At 47.4% G+C, this 22,316-nt stretch overlaps 3 protein-coding genes across 7 annotated transcripts in view; all 3 read left to right on the top strand.

Moving 5' to 3' along the window:
* The first annotated feature begins 5 nt into the window (after nucleotides 1-5).
* On the top strand, nucleotides 6-8,210 carry MTMR11 (myotubularin related protein 11). Of its 4 annotated transcripts, none has more exons than XM_027097735.1 (17): nucleotides 6-268; nucleotides 640-730; nucleotides 1,173-1,294; nucleotides 1,529-1,589; nucleotides 2,205-2,347; nucleotides 2,819-2,897; nucleotides 3,026-3,161; nucleotides 3,412-3,499; nucleotides 3,659-3,747; nucleotides 3,833-3,957; nucleotides 4,415-4,481; nucleotides 4,674-4,744; nucleotides 5,280-5,446; nucleotides 5,743-5,916; nucleotides 6,312-6,494; nucleotides 7,143-7,222; nucleotides 7,525-7,639. In XM_027097735.1, exons 1-16 carry the CDS (start codon nucleotides 203-205, stop codon nucleotides 7,200-7,202), a joined length of 1,722 nt encoding a protein of 573 aa, XP_026953536.1. In that variant the 5' UTR covers nucleotides 6-202; the 3' UTR covers nucleotides 7,203-7,222; nucleotides 7,525-7,639. The 4 variants fall into 4 exon arrangements, with proteins under 4 accessions (XP_026953536.1, XP_026953534.1, XP_026953533.1 ...); XM_027097733.1 differs by having other exon boundaries at nucleotides 7-268; nucleotides 1,529-1,544; nucleotides 6,929-7,222; nucleotides 7,525-8,210; XM_027097732.1 differs by having other exon boundaries at nucleotides 7-268; nucleotides 6,929-7,222; nucleotides 7,525-8,210.
* A 771-nt stretch (nucleotides 8,211-8,981) lies between these two features.
* On the top strand, nucleotides 8,982-18,684 carry SF3B4 (splicing factor 3b subunit 4). The gene is made up of 6 exons (XM_027097736.1): nucleotides 8,982-9,096; nucleotides 9,572-9,700; nucleotides 9,954-10,496; nucleotides 11,065-11,271; nucleotides 12,788-12,961; nucleotides 13,165-18,684. The coding sequence occupies exons 1-6, from the start codon at nucleotides 9,063-9,065 to the stop codon at nucleotides 13,350-13,352; spliced, it is 1,275 nt and encodes a 424-aa protein (XP_026953537.1). The 5' UTR covers nucleotides 8,982-9,062; the 3' UTR covers nucleotides 13,353-18,684.
* Nucleotides 18,685-20,578: 1,894 nt separating this feature from the next.
* SV2A (synaptic vesicle glycoprotein 2A) overlaps nucleotides 20,579-22,316 on the top strand; it is a 15,446-nt gene continuing 13,708 nt past the window's right edge. For both annotated transcript variants that reach the window (XM_027097832.1, XM_027097834.1), the window contains exon 1: nucleotides 20,579-21,792. The gene's annotated coding sequence lies outside the window, so the exon portion shown is untranslated. The remainder of the gene's footprint in view (nucleotides 21,793-22,316) is intronic.

The raw sequence follows: 22,316 nt of genomic DNA, 5'->3' as shown, positions 1-22,316 counted from the left end.
CTAGCTGGGCTGGACACACCTTTCAAAAGACCCCAAAGCGTGCTCCTTGCACCTTAAATGCTCCTTTCCCTTGAATCTTCCTCCTGCCCCTCTCCCTGACTTCCCTCCTCCCATCTACAAGATTCAGCCTCTCCCCAAGGGGCTTGAGCATCCTCGAGGTTTCCCACCCTTGACCGCTCCATCCCCGGATGGAGCCAGAGAAATGTGGTGGGGGGGCCGGGGCCAGAGTTTCAACGTCACCCCCCAGAAGGAGGAGCCAGAGATGGGGGTAAGGAGAGGAAACGGGCTTGCGCGAGGGGGGCATTGGCAAGAGGGTGTGAATGGGGATGGTGTGGAGAAAGAGGGAAGAAAAGGATCTAGAGGAGGAGGAGGGTGTGTCTCATATCAACCTCAGTTGATGGAGCTTGGTCTTTTTTGCAGTTTCAAGTTCATTGTCTCATTATCCATTAACCAGCTCCTCCCTTAACTATCTGCCAACCCCCCCCCCCCCCCCCACCGCCGCACCGTGCTGAGCTCCCCACAGCCACTGATCTCAGTTTATCCTGAGTGTCTGAGTGTAGGCCTCCAGAGGTGGTTGCTGAAGTAACCCCAGACCCCAGGATTGGAGAGGCCTAGGGATTAACCCTACACCCTTCGCAGCTCTCTGGACCAAAGTCTGTCCAGGGGAGTGGGATGCCAGAGCCCAGGAGTCATCAGCTTGGCAGCTGCCTGGCCTCTGGATGCCTCCAAGGTAATAATGCCCTTCCAATACTTCTGATCTCCAAAGACTCCTCCAAATTTCATGCTCCTCAGACCTTGTTTCAAACCTCACCAAAGGTACCTCTGTACTCCTCTCCTGGCTCAAAGTGCTTCTGCCTGAGGTTTGCTCTCTTCTCTGTCCAGGGCTGGCTGGGAGCTTGGACCTTGATGGTCCCTCTGTTTTCTTGACCCTGTTACTCTTCTTCTCATTTACTTATTCAATAAATATTTGGGTGCCTACTATGTCCCAGGCACTTTCTAGGCTCTAGAGTAAAAGAATATAAATTCTCTCCTCCTAAGCTTTCATTCTAGTGGGGTTAGGGGAGGATCTTAATCTTCCCTCTTTAGATCCTCCTGTCTGAGAGGAGTGGGTGTATACAAGTGTGGGCAATACTGGGAACAGTCATAACCTGGCTTCCCTTCTTGCCCTGCAGGGGAGCAGATCCTAGCATGGGCCCCAGGGGTGAGGAAAGGGTTGGAACCTGAACTGCCTGGAACCCTGATCTGCAGCAACCTGAGGGTCACCTTCCAGCCCTGTGGATGGCAGCGGAGTGAGGTGAGAAGGTTAGGGCAGCGCAAAGGACAACTAGTGGGAAGTGGGTAGGGGAGTCTAGAAGATGTAGACAAACATTACAGGAAGTGAGAAAGTGAGAGTTATGCTTAAGGGCTGTCTTCTGAGAGTATCAGGAATTGTCCATGGGGACCATCTCTAGGGAGGTTAGGGCTGCCAAGGTAGGACAAAGAATGAGACTTCAGATGTCTTTAGCATCAGTTCATGTGCTTCCTCTAGGAGACTCCCCTGAGCAGTGAGTATGATTTTTCCCTGGCCAACATTGGGCGATTAGAGGCTGGTAAGTGTGGGAGCTTGGTGAAGGGGCTCACTGGGAGTATTGGAACCCCTCATCCTTCCTTTATTTTCAGAGGACAGCCTGAGTGGATGGAGTGGGATGGGCTGGAAGAGTTCCTCCTAGAGGGACCCTGATCCATGGCTGTACCGCTCTCTAGCTCTTTTTTTTTTTTTTTAACATCTTTATTGGAGTATAATTGCTTTACAATGGTATGTTAGTTTCTGCTTTATAACAAAGTGAATCAGTTATACATATACATATGTTCCCATATCTCTTCCCTCTTGCCTCTCCCTCCCTCCCACACTCCCTATCCCACCCTCTAGGTGGTCACAAACCACCGAGCTGATCTCCCTGTGCTATGCGGCTGCTTCCCACTAGCTATCTATTTTATGTTTGGTAGTGTATATATGTCCATGCCACTCTCACTTTGTCACAGCTTACCCTTCCCCCTCCCCATATCCTCAAGTCCATTCTCTAGTAGGTCTGTGTCTTTATTCCCATCTTACCCCTAGGTTCCTTTTTTTTTTTTCCTCTTAGATTCCATATATATATATGTGTTAGCATACGGTATTTTTTTCTCTTTCTGACTTACTTCACTCCACTCTCTCTTGACTTCAGTGAATGGCCTGTCCCGAGTCCAGCTCCTCCGTCCAGGGTCCCTGCTTAAATTTATCCCTGAGGAGATTCTGATTCATGGCCAAGACTTCCGGCTACTCAGAGTTGGTTTTGAGGCTGGAGGACTAGAGCCACAGGCCTTTCAGGTAAGAGGCCTCCAGCCCAAGGACCCCTCTTCCCCTTAGAACCTTGGCATCCTTTCCCTGGAAATTCCCAATAGTCCCCTGTCTCCCAAGATCCCTCTCATCATTCTCTCTGCTTCTCTTCTCAAGGAGTGACTAAAATGATAGTATAATGAGAGTAAAGGCCTGAATTCTAGCCCAGCTCTGCCAATTATCAGGAGTGTAACTGCGGACAAGTTTCTTCCTTTGAAAAACAGGGAGGGTTGCATAAGATTATCCCCAAGATTCCTCCCAGAATTACCATTCTGTCATTCTCTGGTCCTAAATGTGTTCCCCTGACTCCAGTCCCCATGACCTGTGGAAGCTCCCTTCGTTAGGGATTGTCTTCGCTTTTCTTCTCTATTGGCAGCAAAGACAGTGGAGCAACACATGAGCCCTATTTCCTTCTTTTCACTTCAGTCTGAGACAAAGGATGGGATGTCCTTTCTTCTACAGGTGACCATGGCCATTGTCCAAGCCAGAGCTCAGAACAGTCAAGCCCAACAGTATGCAGGGATAACCCTGAGCAAGGCTGGTGAGTGTGGGGGCTTTAGGATAAGGAAAGGGTAGAGAGTCTGAAAAAGTAGAAGCTGGCTGAAGGCAAAAGAGCTGAGCTGGCTCTGGTTCCTCTTCCTCCTCCTCTGTGCCTCCCTCCTGCCCTAGGCCAGAGTTCTGGTTCCAGAAAACCACCTATTCCCCTCTTGGAGACATCAGAAGACTGGGAGATTGAGCGAAAAAAGCAGGGGGCCAGGGGCTGGAGGGTCAGCACTGTCAACGAGAGGTTCGACGTAGCCACCAGGTGATCCCCCAGTCCACCCAACCCCTGCTGCCCCCTCAATCTTCCCACACTTCTCTGATCCTCTAAAACTAGGACTTCCCACAAACTCCAGCCTCCTAGGACATCCGCAAAGCTATCCCCTTTAATTCCTAGATCTCTAAACTTGAGATCCCTTGGAATGATCCCCTCCTAAGCAGCTTCCTTGTAATAACAGGTTCGCATTATAATGAGGTCACTGAGCCAAGCTGTGACATAACTCTCAATTTCACAGCCTCCCCCGTTACTTCTGGGTCCCTAACCGAACTCTGGACAGTGAGGTCAGGAGAGCATTTGGCCACTTCCATCAGAGCCGTGGACCGGTCAGTGTGAGGGTGAGGGTAACGGTTGGGAATTAGAGGGTCATGGGAGGTTACGGGTCATTGTGGAGGGAGGGGATCCCTGTGAGGTCAGTGTGGGGGCAAGGGTAGGGTGGGGCTAGGAGTTTCTCCCTCAATGATCCTTCTCTCATCCACATGAAGCGCCTGTCCTGGCATCACCCTGGGGGTAGTGATCTTCTCCGCTGTGGTGGCTTCTATACAGCCAGTGACCCCAACAAGGATGATATCAGGTGAGGGGAGGTTTGATGAGAAGAATCAAGCGTTAGATATTCAGGGCAGACAGCTTCCCTTACTTTCTGACTCTCTCCCCTCCAGAGTAGTGGAGTCGATGCTCCAGGCTGGGCATTCAGACGTTGTCCTGGTAGACACTATGGATGAGCTCCCCAGTCTTGCAGACGTCCAACTTGCCCACCTGAGGCTGAGGGCCCTCTGCCTGCCTGGTGAGATAAACTATGACCCCTTACCCCATCTCTAGGTCTGCTGACCCTAACCTGGTTTACCCTTTTGCCTGCTGTGGATGAGTACCCCTTCAACCCACTGATCCTTAGTTTTCTACTCAACTCCCATCTCCCACAGACTCACTGATTTCCTGTCTTTTTGACCCCGAGATATTCTTTTTTTTTAAACAGCTTCATTGAGATATAATTTATGTACCATAAAATTCACCCTTCACCCATCTTAAGTGTACAATTCAATGCATTTCATTGTATATACAATGTTGTACAACCATCGCCACAACTTAATTGTAGAAACCTCATAGCCATTTATAGTTACTTCTCATTCCTAACCCCAGACCCAACCACTACCCAACTTATTATTGACCCTTCTTAATTCTGGATCCTGAACTCCCAGTTCTCCTGATCTCTTTGCCCTTCTGACTCCTCTACTCTCTCTCAGATTCATCTGTGGCTGAGGATAAATGGCTCTCAGCTCTGGATGGAACACGATGGTTGGACTACGTCAGGTACTCCCTCTGACTCCTAAATGGTCTTCCATTAACTCTTCTCCTTGGTTCCCCAAGAAGACTGTTATTTGTTTCTCCTTAGAAGGAGAGGGGGAAGGAATTGGGAGTCTGTCTCTGTTGTATCCCCTGACCCATCATTCCCTTCCTCCAGGCTTGTTATTCTCCCCTTCTCTTCCTCACCCACTCCTCCAGGTCTTGTCTTCGAAAGGCTAGTGACATCTCAGTCTTAGTGACATCCAGGGTTCGCTCTGTAGTACTTCAAGGTGAGTTTCTTGGGCCAACCCACTCCATTCCTTGCCTTTTCTCTTTACTCACCTGACTGGATTCTGCTCAGGGAGGGAGACCTATAAAGCTTCCTTGTCCCCTCCCAGTGCTAGCATCCTCTCGTTTTACTAGGAACTACCCATCAGCTCTAACTCATCCTTCAGTGCTACTTCTGCCTCCCCACTAAGCTTGTGGTCCCTAACAGAGGGGTTCTCAGCCCTCTGTTCCTGTCCTTCCATCAGAGGATGGGGATTGGGGTTGGGGTGGGAAGGAAAATGTGGAAGCTGGTTGGACATTTATGATTCTGCTTCCTACATGTGAAGCTGGGTATTTCTATCTCGGTGGAGTGTATGAAGTGAATCACTCAAAGTCTTTGTTTTCTCTTCACTTTTATGTGCCCTCTCAATCCTACTTACCCCAAACTTTCCCCCTCTGTGCTGCTCACTTCCTCTTGCCATATTTCTTTTTCTCACTCTCTTCTGCCCTAGTTTCTTGGCCTTCCTTCTTTGTCCCTTATCCCTCTTTATCACCCAGAGCGCGGTGATCGTGATTTCAATGGCCTCCTCTCTTCACTCGTCCAGCTGCTTTCAGCCCCTGAAGCCCGGACACTGCTTGGCTTCCAATCACTAGTGCAGCGAGAGTGGGTGGCAGCTGGACATCCTTTCCTGACCCGACTTGGGGGAACTGGGGCCAGTGAAGAGGTGAGAATGTTTGGGGAGGGTACTGGGAGAGTATTATTAAGAAGTACGGGGATGAGAAAATTAAATAGTAAAATCCATCGGAGGTGAATTAGGTCCAAAGGGTTCTGAGGTTGGGCTAAGCTTGAAGGGAGACCCAGATGAGTGAGGGACCACAACCCCCTACCTCAACTGAGATTTCCACTCCCTGACCTCCTTAGTGTCCTCTGTTCCTGTGCCCCTCATCCCCTGTTATTTTGTCATCCTCCCCATTTAGGTCCCCATAACCCCTTCCAACCTCTTAATTTCCCTCTTCTCAGGCCCCAGTGTTTCTCCTCTTCCTTGATTGCGTCTGGCAGCTCCTCCAGCAGTCTCCAGCTGAGTTTGAATTCTCTGAGTTCTTCCTTCTTGCTCTTCATGACAGCGTCAGGGTTCCTGACACCCTTACATTCTTGAGAGACACTCCCTGGGAGCGTGGAAAGCAGAGTGGACAGGTCAGTGAGTTCCATTTTTGACTTGTCTTTTTTTCCCCCCATTAAGAAGAACTCTCTGGGAGTTCCCTGGTGGGCTACTGGTTAGGATTTTGGGCTTTCACTCCCGTGGCCCAGGTTCAATCCCTGGCTGGGGAACTGAGATCCCACAAGCTGTGCAGTGCGCCCCCCCAAAAAACCCCCAGAAAACCCCACTACTCTCTGAAGTTTAGTCTTGATTATGAAAAGTGAGGTCTGTGGATGGGAAAGGGGGAGGTTGATGCTCACTTTCAGAATGGGACTTTCACCCTATATCTGATTCTTAAGAGATGAGAATTTCATGATTTCTCTCTAGACTTGGGAGAAGGATTATATATTTTTGTTTGTTTAACCATCCTTTTCTTGTTTCCTCTATCCAGTTCAACACCTATACACAAGTCTATACTGCAGGGTACTCCCAGCCCCCAGCTGGGAACTCTGTTAACCCACAGCTATCTGTCTGGGACTGGGACTTACGCTACAGCAAGGAACAGATACTACAGTTCCATAATCTTGGCTATGACCCAGAACACTGCCCAGATTCATGGCTCCCTAGACAGCAGGTGAGGTGTCTAAAGTTCCTAAATTCTTCTGACTCTCTCACAGGCTCATCCCACTAGGTGAGAAGTGAAAAGACAGTGTCTGAGGTCCTCACTCCTCTTCTGTTAGCTGGCATTTATAGTACCTGACTGTCCCCAGGAAGACAGAAATCCTAAAGTTAACATAAAGCATCTTTTTTGTCCTCCTCATCCTTATTAGTCTTCCTGTCTCACGCAAACATTTTTATGTTTCCCTAAAATCAACTTGAATCAGTCCTGAGGCCTAGTCTGAAGGCTAATAAGGAGAGCAGATAAAGAGTTCTAGGGCGGAGGCTGGTACTTTGATCACACGTGCAGTGTTGAGTGAGTGGCAGCTGGACATTCCTTCCTGACCCAGTTTGGGGAAACTGGGGTCATCAGTTTTCTAGGTTGTCAGTTGATTTCCCTTTCCTCCTTAGCCAAGCTTCATGGTTCCTGGGCCCCCCAGTTCCGTGTGGCTCTTCTCTAGAGGGGCCCTGACCCCCCTGAATCAGCTCTGTCCTTGGCGGGACAGTCCCTCCCTGCTGGCAGTCTCTTCTCGTTGGCTCCCTCGACCTGCTATCTCCTCTGAAAGCCTGGCTGATCAGGAGTGGGGGCTCCCCTCACATTGGGGAGCTTGCCCTTTACCCCCAGGGCTGCTGCTGCCTGGATATCTGGGACCCCAAATCAGGCTCTGGAGACGCTGCTACCTGAGGGGAAGGCCTGAGGTCCAGGTGAGAAGGAAAAACAGGGACTGGGAGTGGGAGAAGGGGCCTGACTGCTGAACCAGAAGTTCTAGGAGAAACCAGATATTTCCAGGAGCTGGAAAGGGAAAGGGCTGGGGGTCTGGGAAATGAGGTACCATTCTTGTTGGTATCAAAGTGGATAGGTCTGGGAGTGTGGGGAAACTGCTTGCGACTAATATCAAGTGGAAACTAGGGCATAGTTGGAGGGGGAAAGAGAATTAAGGATGCCAGGAGCAGAGAGCTGCAGCTAAAATAATATTCCTCTCTGCCTCTCTTCACCCCCTCCCCAGATGGGACTCTCAGCTCCCACGATCTCTGGCCTTCAGGCTGAGCTAGCCCATCTTCAGGAGTTATTAAGGAAATGGACACCAAGAATATCTCCTGAGGATCACTCCAAGAAAAGAAATCCAAATACCATTATGTCCCAGTCCCGTTGAAATTGCTGGCTTTCTCATGGGCAGGGCAGAGGGTGGTCTGGGGTGAGGGAGAGTTTTGTCTAATCCTTCAATTTTCTTACCTGGTCTTGCTGCCTCAGCTTTCATATGCCAGCCCTTAAACAAGCTCACTGACTTGAGTTTCCATTGCAGATGGGTGGTGCTGACCTTATCCAACTCTTACTCTGCCCTGTTTGGTTTAAATAGTTTCTTGTGATTTGAAGAATTAAGAAACGAACACAAACAAAAACAATCCAGAATATGATCGCATCCTTTTTTCAGGGCAATGCCATCCCTTTTGGATGGAAATTTTGGATACTGAGCTGGTAAATTGTGAGATCAGAGATACCATTTATCAGTGTCAACAAGATGGCCTACAGACCTCCTTCTCACCTCCTCTTGCTGTTCCTGTAATTCCGATTTCTACTTCTTCCTTTACAGTTTTCCATGGGTATGGGAGACACCCTGTCTCTTCCAATTGTATATTTTTGTCGTGACATTTCTATTTAAGGAGTTCATTAAAGCACAATATTTATACACGCTGCTGGCATTGTTTCTTGTGTCTGAATAAAGGAATCTAGGTAAGAGAGTGGGGGGGGGGGGGGGCGAAGGGGGTGTGACCCAAGAGAGGAAGGTACCGACCATATTATTGCTAAGGAAATAAGGGGATGGGTCAGGGGAGGCTCTGAAGAATTCACAGGCAATTTGGGTTCTCTCTTTCGTGCAGATGGGTCAAAAGACACCCAGACGTTGCTGGGCGTCAGGGTGCGCTCTGGCCGTTGAGACAGAGGACTCTGGGCTTCTGTGTCAACCACCCTTCAGCTTTGCTATCACTCCACCTCTGAGCCTCATGTTCCCCTCACTCTCTATGCAATAACGCCTAGGCGAGCTCAGACCTTCCGCAATCCCCTGGCTGAGGAAAAACGAAATACCTCAAGCCCAGGCCGGGGCTGTGAGGCCGTATCTGTCCAAAGGCTGCGGGTCGGGGCGGACAGCTGCCTCCACGCCTTGCGTTGGGGGGTTCCTCAGCACACCCTTCTCTGGGAAACGAAAGAAGGCTACAAAATACATGAAAAGTGAAGTTTTGTTCTCTCAGCTTTTGAATTGACATTTTCGGGAGCAGCGTGACCCTTTAACGTCTAGCACTGCCTTAGGAGGGTCTGGGCGTTTCCGTTCGTCTGCCCCGCCCTGACAACTCCCAGACGCACTTCAAACGCCGTCACCTCCGCCGCTTCAAGTATCAGCGGCTCCTAAGATGGCCGCGGCCGCTTCCGGCTCCTCCCCTGCCTAGGGCCCGCCCACCGCCTCACGTCAGCTTTCGCCCCGGAAGTGGAAGTTGTGACTGAGGTCAGGGGGCGGGATCGTTGTCTGGAGACGGCGGGAGTTGTTTCGCCATGGCGGCCGGGCCGATCTCCGAGCGGAACCAGGGTGACTGGAGGGGACAAGCCCGGAATGAACTCAGGGAGTTTGGGGGGCCCCGATTAGGGCTAGCAGTGTTTCCTCCGGGGCGGGAGATTGGGCCGTTCCGAAGGGTGCCAGACCTACCCCGATGCCTGCTGGGGACGGGATGGACGGGTGCAGGCTGAGGCCTGTAGGTGTGATGCTATGTCCAATCCCCTGCTGCCTTCCCACTCAAAAAAAAAAAAAGAAAAAGAAAAAGAAAAGTTACGAAGTGAATTTGCTCTAGAACTCTAAGTTAGACTTAAGAAGTTTATCTGTTTTCTGGAAAGGAGGAGGTGTAAGGGCTTAAGCTAACGTCTTTTTTTTTTCTCTCTCTCTTTCCCTCTTTGCTCCTATACCCTGTCTCAACCCCCAAATCCCCCGCCTGGGTTCCATCTTCATGTTCCCGTTACCTCCCTATCTCCTCTCATCTCTGCCCTAACCTCCTAATCCTGTCCTCCAGATGCCACTGTGTATGTGGGGGGCCTCGATGAGAAGGTTAGCGAACCACTGTTGTGGGAGCTATTTCTCCAGGCAGGGCCAGTGGTCAACACCCACATGCCAAAGGATAGAGTCACTGGTCAGCACCAAGGTGAGTACATGGCAAGAATTGCAGTTATGTTTTGAGGGGACAGGCTGCTCCAGGAGGCCCCCAGCAGTATTCATAGCTGTCTTGGAATGAGCAAACTAAGGATTTTTTTCTCTTAAGCCTAACTCACAGTTTGTTTCTGGAACCATTCTCAGTTGAAGTGAGATTATTATTTCTTGTTCTTTGTGCTTCAGAAGGCAAATGAGTTATACCTCATTTGGAATCACTTGTTAACCTCTTCTTTCCACTCCCCCAGGCTATGGCTTTGTGGAATTCTTGAGTGAGGAAGATGCTGACTATGCCATTAAGATCATGAACATGATCAAACTCTATGGGAAACCAATACGGGTGAACAAGGCATCAGCTCACAACAAAAACCTGGATGTGGGGGCCAACATTTTCATTGGGAACCTGGACCCAGAGATCGATGAGAAGTTGCTTTATGATACTTTTAGCGCCTTTGGGGTCATCTTACAAACCCCCAAGATTATGCGGGACCCTGACACAGGCAACTCCAAAGGTTATGCCTTTATTAATTTTGCTTCATTTGATGCTTCGGATGCAGCGATTGAGGCCATGAATGGGCAGTACCTCTGTAACCGCCCAATCACCGTGTCCTATGCTTTCAAGAAGGACTCCAAAGGTGAACGCCATGGCTCAGCCGCTGAACGACTTCTGGCAGCACAGAACCCACTCTCCCAGGCTGACCGCCCTCATCAGCTGTTTGCAGATGCACCCCCTCCACCCTCTGCTCCGAATCCTGTGGTATCATCACTGGGGTCTGGGCTTCCTCCACCAGGTAAAGCTTTTGATAAAAAATATGTTTGGGGGCTTCCCTGGTGGTGCAGTGGTTGAGAGTCCGCCTGCCGATGCAGGGGACACGGGTTGGTGCCCTGGTCCAGGGAGATCCCACATGCCGCGGAGCGGCTAGACCCGTGAGCCATGGCCGCTGAGCCTGTGTGTCCGGAGTCTGTGGCCTGTGCTCTGCAACGGGAGAGGCCACAACAGTGAGAGGCCTGTGTACCACAAAAAACAAAAACAAACAAACAAAAAAAAACATGTTTGTCTTGGGTTGGGGGGCTGGCAGGTAAGGAGAAGGAAAAAGAACCTGGAAAGGGAAGAACATTGAGTCAGTAAGTGATAAGAAAGGGACTGAGGGGTGATTGTGGAGGGATGATTGTGGAGGGAAGCAAGTTGTTGAGTTTCTCCAGAAGGTGTTGTTTGAGTCATCTAGCATTGCTTCTGACTTTAGAGAGCTGGGAGGAGGAGGAAAGAGCTCATCCTTCCTGGAGAGGCCAGATTGGAACAGGCTCTCTAAAAGCACTCTCTTCTCACTGTCATTAACTCTTTTTACATTTTCTCTATAGGCATGCCTCCTCCTGGCTCCTTCCCACCACCAGTACCGCCTCCTGGAGCCCTTCCACCTGGGATACCCCCAGCCATGCCCCCACCACCTATGCCTCCTGGAGCTGGAGGACATGGCCCCCCATCAGCAGGAACCCCAGGGGCTGGTCATCCTGGACATGGACACTCACATCCTCACCCATTCCCACCGGGTGGGATGCCCCATCCAGGTGGGTGTTCTTTGCTGGGAAGGAGAGGAATGTTGGTAGAGGAGCTCTATCACCACTTATGCTGCTGCTCTTTGTCCTTCAGCAATAATAAATAGTCCCAGAGTTCTCCTTTCTTTCAGACATTCTTTTGTAAAAGTAAATACAAGATACTTTACTCTGTTTACTTTAACAACTACCACCCTGTCTTCATTTCTTATTTCAGTTTTACCAAAGAGTATAACTATACTTGCTATTTTTTGTTTACTTAACTTTTACTTCCATTCTCTCCTCTGAATTCCACCCAAAAGCAGTGACCTAATTGCCAGGTCTAGGGGACACTTCTGCTCCTTATCTGGTTTGACCTTTGCTATACTTGAAACTGGCCATGTCCTCCTGTTTGAAAATCTTGTCTCTTTTGATTTTTCTGGATTCTCCATCTGTCTCTCTGAATCCTTAATCTCATCCACCTTAATGGGCTCCTTTTTCTCTGCTTGTACCTAGGTTTTTGTGTTTGGCTCTCTTTTCTGCATAGTTCCATTATTTGTACACTGACGCCTCCTAGATCTGTATCTCTGTTCCATGGTTATTAACATTCCATACCCTTAATCTTGGTGTTTAATGGACAGCTCCATTCTTCTGCCATTCCCCTTCAAACCTATTCTTTCTCTAGTTTTCTTTGTTTTCAGGTGCTTGATTCAGAAATCTAGGAGTTATGTTTGACTATTTCCTGTCACCCCACTCTTAATACCAAGTCTTATTTATATCTGGCATCGACCTCCACTAGGCCAGTGCCCTAGTTCAGGCTGTCATATCCTCATTATTTCACACCTAATTTATTGTAGTAATATCCTGACACTTTGACTCTAATTATGTCTACCTTTCATCGACTTCCACAGAGTAATTTTTCTAAAATACAGATGTTCACACACCCTTGCTCAAAATTCTTGTGTTGCTCCCTTTTATCTACAGAGTGAAACCCAAACTCACTGCCGTAGCATTCTAGGCTTTTCACCATCTGGCTCCTTCCCCTTACTCCTATGACTGCACGCTGCTCCTGATGACTGAGTTACTGGATTTCCTTTCACATACTATGCTGTTGATCATACACGTGCTTTGCACATGCTAATCTTTTCTGCCTGGAATATTCTGTTCCCATTCTGCTGTCCACCTGAAAAATTCCTTTTCATCCTTTAGAATTAGATCTTCGCTCAGACAGCATCTCTGTTACCTTCCCAAATCCTACTCCGTAGAATAATCACGCCATTTGTTATGTACTGTTGCAGCACTATTACAGTGCCTAAATCATGGAAGGAGCAAGTGAGCTGCAGGGGGCAGGGAGTTGATTGGGTAGTTGGTTGGTTTGTTCTCTTGGAATGGAGTCAAGGATGAGGGCACTTTTTACCAGCCTTATTTTCCATGCTCTTCTTCCTGATGTCACTTGCTTCTCCATTTTCTTCTCTTCCTGTCTCGTTTTCTTTGCCCTCTTGTCTAACTTCCTTTTGTCTCCTTTCTCTTTGTGTCTGTTTTGTTCTCATAGGGATGTCTCAGATGCAGCTGGCCCACCATGGCCCTCATGGCTTAGGACACCCCCATGCTGGGCCCCCTGGCTCTGGGGGGCAGCCACCACCCCGCCCACCACCTGGAATGCCTCATCCTGGACCTCCTCCAATGGGCATGCCCCCCCGAGGGCCTCCGTTCGGCTCTCCCATGGGTGAGTAGGCTGTAGCCACCTCCCTCATCCTCACGTGGCATTCTTGCAGCTTCTTTTGTCACACCTCTTATCCACTGCACTTCCTTACTTTTCTTTCTTAGATTTCTTTTCACTGTCTCCCTGTCTGTCCTCTCTCTGCATTGTCCCAGTGTGAACTGTCTCCTGTTTCTTGTTTTTACTAAGTTTTCCTTTTCTTCCTGCAGGTCACCCAGGTCCTATGCCTCCTCATGGCATGCGTGGACCTCCTCCACTGATGCCCCCTCATGGATACACTGGCCCTCCACGACCTCCACCCTATGGCTACCAGCGGGGGCCCCTCCCTCCACCCAGACCCACTCCCCGGCCTCCAGTTCCCCCTCGAGGCCCACTTCGAGGCCCTCTCCCTCAGTGATTTCTCGTTGCCTTTCCTCTTGTTATAGCCTCCCAATATCTGTTCACTTCCTTGGACCAATCAGAGTTGCTGTAGCTCCCAGGGACTAAGGCGCTAATCCCTCTCAGGCCTCCTTTTGTAAGTGTAATTTTTTTCACAGGAGGTTTTATTTTTTTCTGTGTCAGTCCTAAGTGTTTTGCAAATGCACAGAGAAAATAAAACTAAACTCCTTGTTTATTCTTTGTGGTGTTTAACTTGGCAAAATAACTTCTTTTTCTCTAAGAAGAGACGTATATTGGGAGAAGAATGGTAAGGTAGGAGTGAGGGTGTTTATTCCATGTTTTAAGGGCTTACTCTGTAATGTGCTGTTGCAGTTGCTGGACTGCTGTGTACTACAGCAGCTGTTTCCTTACATCAAGCTTATACATAAGATGGAGACCCAGTATCCATGGCATCGGTTATTGTGAGTATTAAGTGAGAACAGAAGTAAAGTTCCTGGAGATATGATGGCAAAAATATAAAGTAACATACACAAAGCTATTCATTGCAGCACTATTTGTAATACCAGTAGATTGGAAACAACTCACGTATCCATCAGTAAGGGAATGGTGGAATAAACTGGTAAATCTATACAGTAGAGTACTGAGCAGCAGTAAAAAAGGAATGAGGGAGACTCTACATACTGTTTGGAGAGAGCTCCAGGATATGTTAAGTGAGGAAACTAACACGCAGAACACAATGTATAGTGTGTTTCCTTATCTAAGGGGTGACACGTAATATATACATTTTTCTATATTTTAAAAATGGAAGGATAAACCAAAAACTAATGGAAGTTGTTACCACTGGGGGAAGGGAAGGGATATGGAGGAAACTGGATTTCTCCGAGTGTACTATGTTAATGTGGTTTTCTTTGGAACCATATAAATGTCTTAAATGATTGCAAAACAATTGAAATGGGACAGTAGGAACTCAGTAAGCCGTCATTTTCTTTCATTCTTCATACCACCAGGTATCTTGGGTAAGGGATTTGTATCTTATTCCTATTTTTTCCTCATTCTCAGTCCTTCCAGACCTGATTTCCATCATATTTAAATCTGTGCTCAGACTTTCAGTAACTAGAGCAGTAACTAGACCGAATCCAATGGCCTATTCTGTTCTTTGCCACATTTAATCCTGTTATATCACCCCCTTCTCTGAAGCTCTTACGTAACCACGAACTAAACTCTAGGAAAGAAAAGGTGAGCCTAGCTCTCTCGTTCTCTTGCATCGTTCTCATTCATGTAACATACATACAAGGGCTCCATGCTGGTGGCCGCTGAAGATGCAAAGATGAGCAAGGTGGTTCTGCTGTCTGATCATTACCGAGGGGGTAGACTGACACATAGGAAACAAAATATTTTGGGGAGCGTAAGGAAGGGTATCTAACCTGGCATGGAAGTCCTGGCATGAAAACTTCCTGGAAAAAAAGTGATACTTGAATATAATCTTAAAGGAAGGTTAGAAGCTTCTCAGACAAAGATGAAGGGAAGCTCATTCCAGGTGGATGGGATGTTTCTGAGCAGAAGCAGAGATTGACGAGTAACATGGTATATAATTCGCTAAAGCTAATAACACTGTTGTGTGCTGGAGGTGGGATGAGGTCAGAGCCAGTTAGGGAGCTCCCAAAGATCAGTGCTTCTCAGCCCTTTTTCACATCAGGGCACAGAACCATTTCAAGCAACACATTGAGGTAAAGAGAGGAGGGTTCTTTAGGCTCGAGGCTATTGGCTTAAGAATTCTAGCGATCCCAGGCCCTGCCTAGCAGTCCAAAGTGCTGAGGGAATTAATAACTGAGCATCATTGTCAAGGCACACTGGTTGGGAAGTTGCTATCCATGATGGGAAGCCACAGTAGGGATTTAAGCAAGGGGATGACAAATTGGTGTTTTAGAACCATGGTTGCACTGTAGAAAGTAGATATGGGGGAGATGAAGACTGGGGGCAAGGTAACAAGTTATGCATCTGGCAACAATTCAGGTGAGAGATGAGGGCTAAATGAGGGCTGTGACAAGTAGGGAAGAAAAGGGAGAGATGCAGTGGGGAGATATTTAAAAGGCAAATTAGGACTTGGTATTAGATAGGATACAGTGAATGAAGGGGAGGGTGGCATCAAGGATGAGAGTATGCAGCAGGAAGAATTTAGGGGGGCAGGATAAAAACGATAGGTTCAGTTTTGGATATGCCAACTTTGAGGGGTGTTGTGAGATATGCAGGTTGGGTCGTCTAGTGGATGTCTGATTCCATATGTCAAAAGCTTGGGGGAAGGACTTCTCTGGTGGTCCAGTGGTTAAGACTCTCCGCTTCCACTGTAGGGGGCATGGGTTCGATACCTGGTTGGGGAACTAAGATCCCGCATGCGGCATGGTGCAGCCAAAAAAAAACTTGGAAGATTAGATGTGATATTTCACATCATGACTGGATGCCGGTCTTCTGAGTCATAATGGGACAAACTGACCTCGTAATTTCAGAGTTCTGCTGTATGTGGTCATAAGCTGAGGTCCCAGGAGCACTTGGAACCCGGCACAGCACTGAAGCAGCCCCAGGTGGTGGGAGGGTTTTTTCAGTCTCTGTGTCCTTTCTGTCTTCAGGTTACCTATCGAATGAATGGACTCTTCTGAGATCTCACTTCCCTGACCAGGGATTGAACCTGGGCCACGGCAGTGGAAGCCCAGAATCCTAACCACTAGGCCACCAGGGAACTCCCCCTATGCGGTATTTTCTGCTGTTATCTGATATCGTGTTGATGAATTCACACCATAGAATAAATTAGTGCCTTTGCTGAATTCCCTACTTCTCTCTTTGGAGCCACTTTTTTTCTCAGGCATTCATTCTCAGAATCTCTGAGCTTTTCTTCGTTCAGTGATTCTTGAGTGCCTCCACTACTCACTGAGTTTGACTCCCCTAAACTCTCCTTTATCTCTCCACCCTCTGGTTCTTTCAGACTCTAGTACTCAGCAGTTCTCTGAACAGAGCTAGTATTGCTTGTACACTTAGGTACTTCAGTTTGCACATCTGTTTGTTTTTTAGTGTTTGCCCATCATCTGACATTTTTTCCTAATTGCCCTCCCCCTATGCATGAAATTTTAATATCACCAATATTCTGTGTCTCTGCATATGTACTATGGCCCTTTGGAAGGACATAAACATTGTAATATCTAAGATTCCCATCCCTGAACCAATTTTTGACTTCTTGTGTGTGTGGGGGGGGGGGCGATACCACCCCCATTGAGAATGCATGCTCCAGACGATGGGTTCTCAGTGTTTTGTAGGTCATGGGACAGTCCTTTGAGAATATGACAAAAGCTGTGGACCCTACCCAAGAAAAAATACATACATGCATATATATCCAATATCCTGAAGCAAAAATTCCGGAAGTTTCATGGATCCTGGTCTAAGTATCCCTGCACTAAACTGAATCCCTTAAGAAACTTTAATGAATCTCATTCTGTTAATCTGTATCTCCCGAGAGTGTTGAAAGGTGCCTAACATATACAATAATTGTAAAAATAATGGCTAATATTTATTGAACTTTTACTATGTGCCAGGTACTGTACTAAGTGTTTTGTATGCATTATCTCAATTAATCCTCAAAACAACCCCTTAGGTAGATTTTGCTGTTATGCCAATTTTAAGATCAGGAAACTGATACTAATTTACTTGACCAAGGTCACATGCTAAGAAGTGGTAGATGAAGTAAGATCTGTCTGAACTCCAGAGCCAATTGCTTAGTCACATTATACTATTTTATATTTACTGAATAAGTCCTTGTTGAATGAATGAATTTTTTGCTTTGCGACTTATTGGCTTTATATATAAGCTATCCCCTCTCTTTAACTGGATTATAAGCTCTTCAAGGATAGGAATTTTGGTGCTTCACTTGTTAGCCTCTCTCACTGGAACTTTATGGTATCTTAGAGGGGCTGTCACTGACCTTGTTTTGTCCCTCTTTACACTCCCCATTCTGACAATCTCGTGTGTTTGGAGTGGCGTGCGTAAAAGCAGTGATAGGATATAGATGGGTGGCTGATGTTGAGGAGTAGCCATTTAAAAAAACTTTTTTTGGCATGCCACACAGCATGTGGGATCTTTAGTTTCCTGACCAGGGATCGAACCCGTGCTCCCTGCAGTGGAAGCACAGAGTCTTAACCACTGGACTGCCAGGGAAGTCCTGAGGAGTAGCCAGTTTGATAGGTAAGTGGTGAAAGAAGCTACACCACGAAGTAGTGTAAGGCAGTGGTTAAAAACCCTGGAAAGCTCTGAAACCCAGAGCTATGAAGCCAGAGACCTATATACTGTATGAATCTACTTATATAAAACTCTAGAATAGGTAAATCTAATCTACGGTGACAGAAAGGAGATTAGTGGTTGCCAAGGATGGGGAGATTGACCGCAGAAGGGCACAAGGGAACTTTTAGGGGCAATGTTCTTTATCTTGATCAAAAGGTTGCTTACATGGGTGTATACATTTGTTAAAACACATGGAACTATACACTTAAAATGGATGCATTTAAAATGAATAAGAGCTCTGCATCTATATTGCCTTGGTTCAAATCCTAGTTTTGCCACTTTTGAGTTGTGTGATTATATCAAGTTACTACTTAACTAATCAGTGCCTCAATTTCATCTGTAAATGGTGATCATCTCATAGGTTAATGAGGAGGTGGGGTGAGTTAATCAATGTAACTGGTCAGAAAAGTGCCCAAGTCAGGTAAATGCTCTAACAATGTTAACCATGATTACTGTACACTTATTGATCACCTTCTGCTCCATAATCTTATTTCCCACACCCAATTTAAGCCATTTGTGGAGGAGAGCTGTCTGGTGGGGGGAGGTAAGAGCAAGTCTAGACTAGTTCCCAGCAGTGGCAGCAGGACTCCCAGTGCCCAGGTCCTCAGATGTGGGCATGTTGGAGGCACAGCAGGGAGACCAGTGAAGGTAAAGCAGAGTTGAAGCCTGGGAGAGACCTAGGAAAGAGGGTTGGAGGGAGCAGGTAGGGCCCAGAACATGCACAGCTTTTTAGATCTTGGTTAGGAGTTTGGATTTAATTTTTAGTATAATGGGAAGCATTGGAGGATCTGAGGAAAGGAGAATGAAAAATCTCATTAAAGCTTTTTTTAAAAATTTGCAGTATAAAATACATTCAGAAAGACACACAGATCTTAAGTGTATTTTTACATCTGTATGCACCCTTTTAGCCACCATTTAGGTTTAAATGTAGCACATTCCCACCATGTAACCACTATTTTCTCTCACAGTAGATTAATTTGCTTTTTCTTGAACTTTACATAAATGAAATCATAAAGTGTGTACTCTTGGTCTGGTTTTTTTTTTTTTTTTTTTTTTTTTTGCGGTACACGGGCCTCTCACTGTTGTGGCCTCTCCCGCTGCAGAGCACAGGCTCCGGATGCGCAGGCTCAGCGGCCATGGCTCACAGGCCCAGCTGCTCTGCGGCACGAGGGATCCTCCCGGACTGGGGCATGAACCCGCGTCCCCTGCATCGGCAGGCAGACTCTCAACCACTGCGCCACCAGGGAAGCCCTGGTTTCTTTTGTTCAATATTTTGTGAGATCTTTTTATGCAGTTGTATATAATAGTTCTGTCTTTTAAGTTTGTTACATAGTATTTCCTATATGAATATACCACAGTTTGTTTATCCAGGTTTAACCATTCTTTGGCTGATAGACATTTGAAGTTTTTGACTATTATGGATAAAGCTGCTATAAAAATACTTGTCTTTTTATGGGACATACGCACTCATTTCTCTTGGGAGCATATTTGTTGGATCAGATTTGATTTATTTTTAAAGGATCACCCTGACTGCTGAGAATAATGGGTTTTAAGTAAGCAAGATTGGAAGTAGGGAAACCAGTTAGGAGGCTGTTGCAGTAGCTAAGGAAGGAGATGATGGTGGCTTAGACTAAGGCAGTGGTGGAGAAGTGGTAGATACAGAATAGATTTTGAAGGTAGGGCCAACCAGACTTGCTGATGTAGGGATAAGAGAAAGAAAGGAAACAAGGATGACTGTAAGGTTTTTGGCCTGAACACCTTGGTAAAAAGATGAGGAACTCGTTCAGAAGTTTGTTTATGGTCTGTTAGGTTTGAGATGGTTTTTAGATACCCATGTGATGATGTTGAATTGACAGATGGTGATTCTGAGTTTGGTGGAAAGGTCTGGACTGGAGATAGAAATGTGGGAATTAATAGCATATAGGCAGCATTAAGGTCCTGGGTCTACCTGAAGTGATCAAGGAGAAGAGAGAGTAGGTGGATGCAGAGACGGGCCCGGGACTGAGCCCCTAAGGAACTCTAATGTTAATGGACCCAGAAAAGGGGCCTGTGAAGGAGTAGCTGGTGAGGTGCATGGGTCCTTGGTTCTAGGGAAAAATGATGGTCTTTCCTCAGAACTTGAAAAATATATACAACCTTTCTCTCTAAGAGTACAAGATTTCTATTTTAGTAATGGGTAAGTAGAGAGTATGCAAAGTAACCTTAAAGAGAAGAGATGGCTCCCTGCCAGCAGGACTTGGCTATAATGTAATTGAAAATATTAACGTATTTCAATAAGGAATATGTCAACCTGAAGAGAGGTCAGCAGTGAATGCTAGCCAGTAAAGGGAGAGTCCATGAGGCCCACGTGGGCACAGCCTTTCCAAGAGCCATCCTGGAAAGAGTGCCTTAACTAGCAGAGTTAGAGTAGTCCAGGAGCATTGGCAAGGCTGCCCATAGCTTAAGAGATAGGGGTGGAGAACCGTAGCCAAAGAAGAGTTTTCTGAACCCATTGGCACGACTCCTTGCTGGGGATGGCCAGATGCCATTAAAGATACAACTATTCCTGTTCAGTTATGTCATTGTGCATTTATATGTTGACATTATTATTCTGATTTGGTTTAAGGGAGAAAATGTGCTGGACATGCAGACATGAGTTTTCCTTCAGTCTGAGTGACAGTTAAATTTCTCACTGTAAATTATGCTTATGTATTATGGTTTTATATTTTAGTAAATTATAAAGTTTGTTGGCAAAAAACAGTATTTCCAAGATGTAGCTTTGGAGTATGCGAAACTCCAAAGGCCCACATCCTTGTCAGTGGTAAACTCAACACCACAAATGCCATCTGTCAGGTTGCTTGGGACACAGCCTGCCAGCCCTCTCCATGTAACATATCCCAGCATTTTGAAACCTCCATGTTTAGGAGAACAGAATCACATACTATTAAATATAAAAGGGATCCGATACAGCATCTAGTCCAAGACCCTCATTTTCCAGATGAGAAAACTGAGGTTCAGAGAGGCAGAGAACTGGACCAAGAGCCCATAGCTTATTGGAAGTGAGAACCCAAGTCAGAGCCCCTGGTCAGTGTTCTGTGTAGATAACCCAAGACCTTACCTAGAATAGGTAGACACATTCAGTATGAACATCCCCAAAGCACCCTGCTCCCGCACTCTGGAGCAAAGATTTCACCAAGTGGTATGACTTGGATCTCTAAGCCCAGGTTACTGGTACAGGGGCAAAGGAAAGATAAAGGAAAGAATTGAAACCAATTCACTCCTTCTTGCCCTGGAAGCAGAAGTGTGAAGTGTGTGTGTGTAGTAAGAAAGTGGGGAAGAGTACTGAGGGAGTTCTTTTTTGAGTCATTGGAGCAAATAAATGGAAAGGGAGATGCCCACTTGGTCAGGCCTGTTAAACCACTTCAGCTTCTCCAAACTCTGCTGTCGCCAGCAGAATGGAGGACAGGGAGGTCTGCATTGGAAATAAATAATCTGGACTTTCTGGAAGGAGATGGCAGGGATCCAGGAGTTTCTGCCTCTGGCAGTTTGGGATAGAAACCACACCTTGTTATTCCTGCTTCCTCTAAAACAGCCAGGTAAACTTTAAGTGTGAGCACTCCGGATTTAGGAGAGGATTGTGCAAAGGAGTTTGGCTTGGAACCGTGAGGAAGGGGAAGGGAGGCGATCTGAAGGAAGAGAGAGCCCCTGAAATTCGTCGGTCCTGCCATTCTGGGATTGGGCCGCTGAAGAAGGGGCTTCCTCGTTCACCATCTCCTTTTTTGTCTTCCCACTTGCCTCCCTGATACCAGTTTTACTTTCCTTAGATCCTTTAGTCTTTAACTAGAAGGGGCTGTGTGTCATCTCCAGCTGTCCCTGTGACAGCCCCGCTAGCCCCGTCAACACTTCTCCGCTGAGCCCCGAGTCCCTCCCCATCCTCTTTTCTTCTTCCACCGCCCCCCCCCCCAACAATGGTCTCTCCCGATGCTCAGTGGCACTGGGGGGTGGAGGGGGAGGGCGGAGGCGGGGCCGGAGCCTGCTGGGGGGCAGGTCTGCGCTGCCGCTTCCCCTGGTACCCGGAGCAGTCGCCGCTGCCGCCAGCCCCACGGCCGGGACCCCCGCCCTCACCCGGACTCCCTTATCCGGGGGACCCAGCCCAGGTAAGACCCCTCTCTCAGTCTCTCGGCTCCACCCCGCCCCGGGCAGAAGCATCCTCGCCTTGCCTTGCAGCCATTTTATCCTCCGATGCTTTGCTTGTGGGAAGGGTGACCGTCCCTCTTTAAGGCTGAGGGAATTGGTGGTGGTTTGAATGGACGTTTATTGTGGTTGCTGTGCTGATCAGAGAAGGAGAGAAAAAAAACATTGTCTGTATGTGTGTGTGTGTGTGTGTGTGTATATATATATATATATATATATATCTCATATATTTACGTATATATAGGGAGGAGGGGTGTTTTTCTCTACCTTAACCAAGTCTCTACTACCCTCCTCAGATATTAACGGGATGGGGGTTGTAAGGTGGAACAGGGTTCCTTCAAACTCCAATTCCCAACTCATCTTCCCCCGCCTCCTTGCCTCCCCCCATGAGTGATAAATGACCTTGGCTGGGGCCAGAGAATGGATGCTACCTCAGTCTGTGCGCCTGGACTCGGGTTGCGCGGGCGGCGGTGGGGGGGGGGGGGGG

The sequence above is a fragment of the Aethalodelphis obliquidens genome, unplaced genomic scaffold (genome assembly GCF_003676395.1).
Source record: "Aethalodelphis obliquidens isolate GAN/ISIS:26980383/991018 unplaced genomic scaffold, ASM367639v1 scaffold116, whole genome shotgun sequence".
NCBI lineage: Eukaryota > Metazoa > Chordata > Mammalia > Artiodactyla > Delphinidae > Aethalodelphis > Aethalodelphis obliquidens.
The sequence above is the reverse complement of the archived record's forward strand: the minus strand, read 5'-3'. Positions and strand labels throughout refer to the sequence as shown.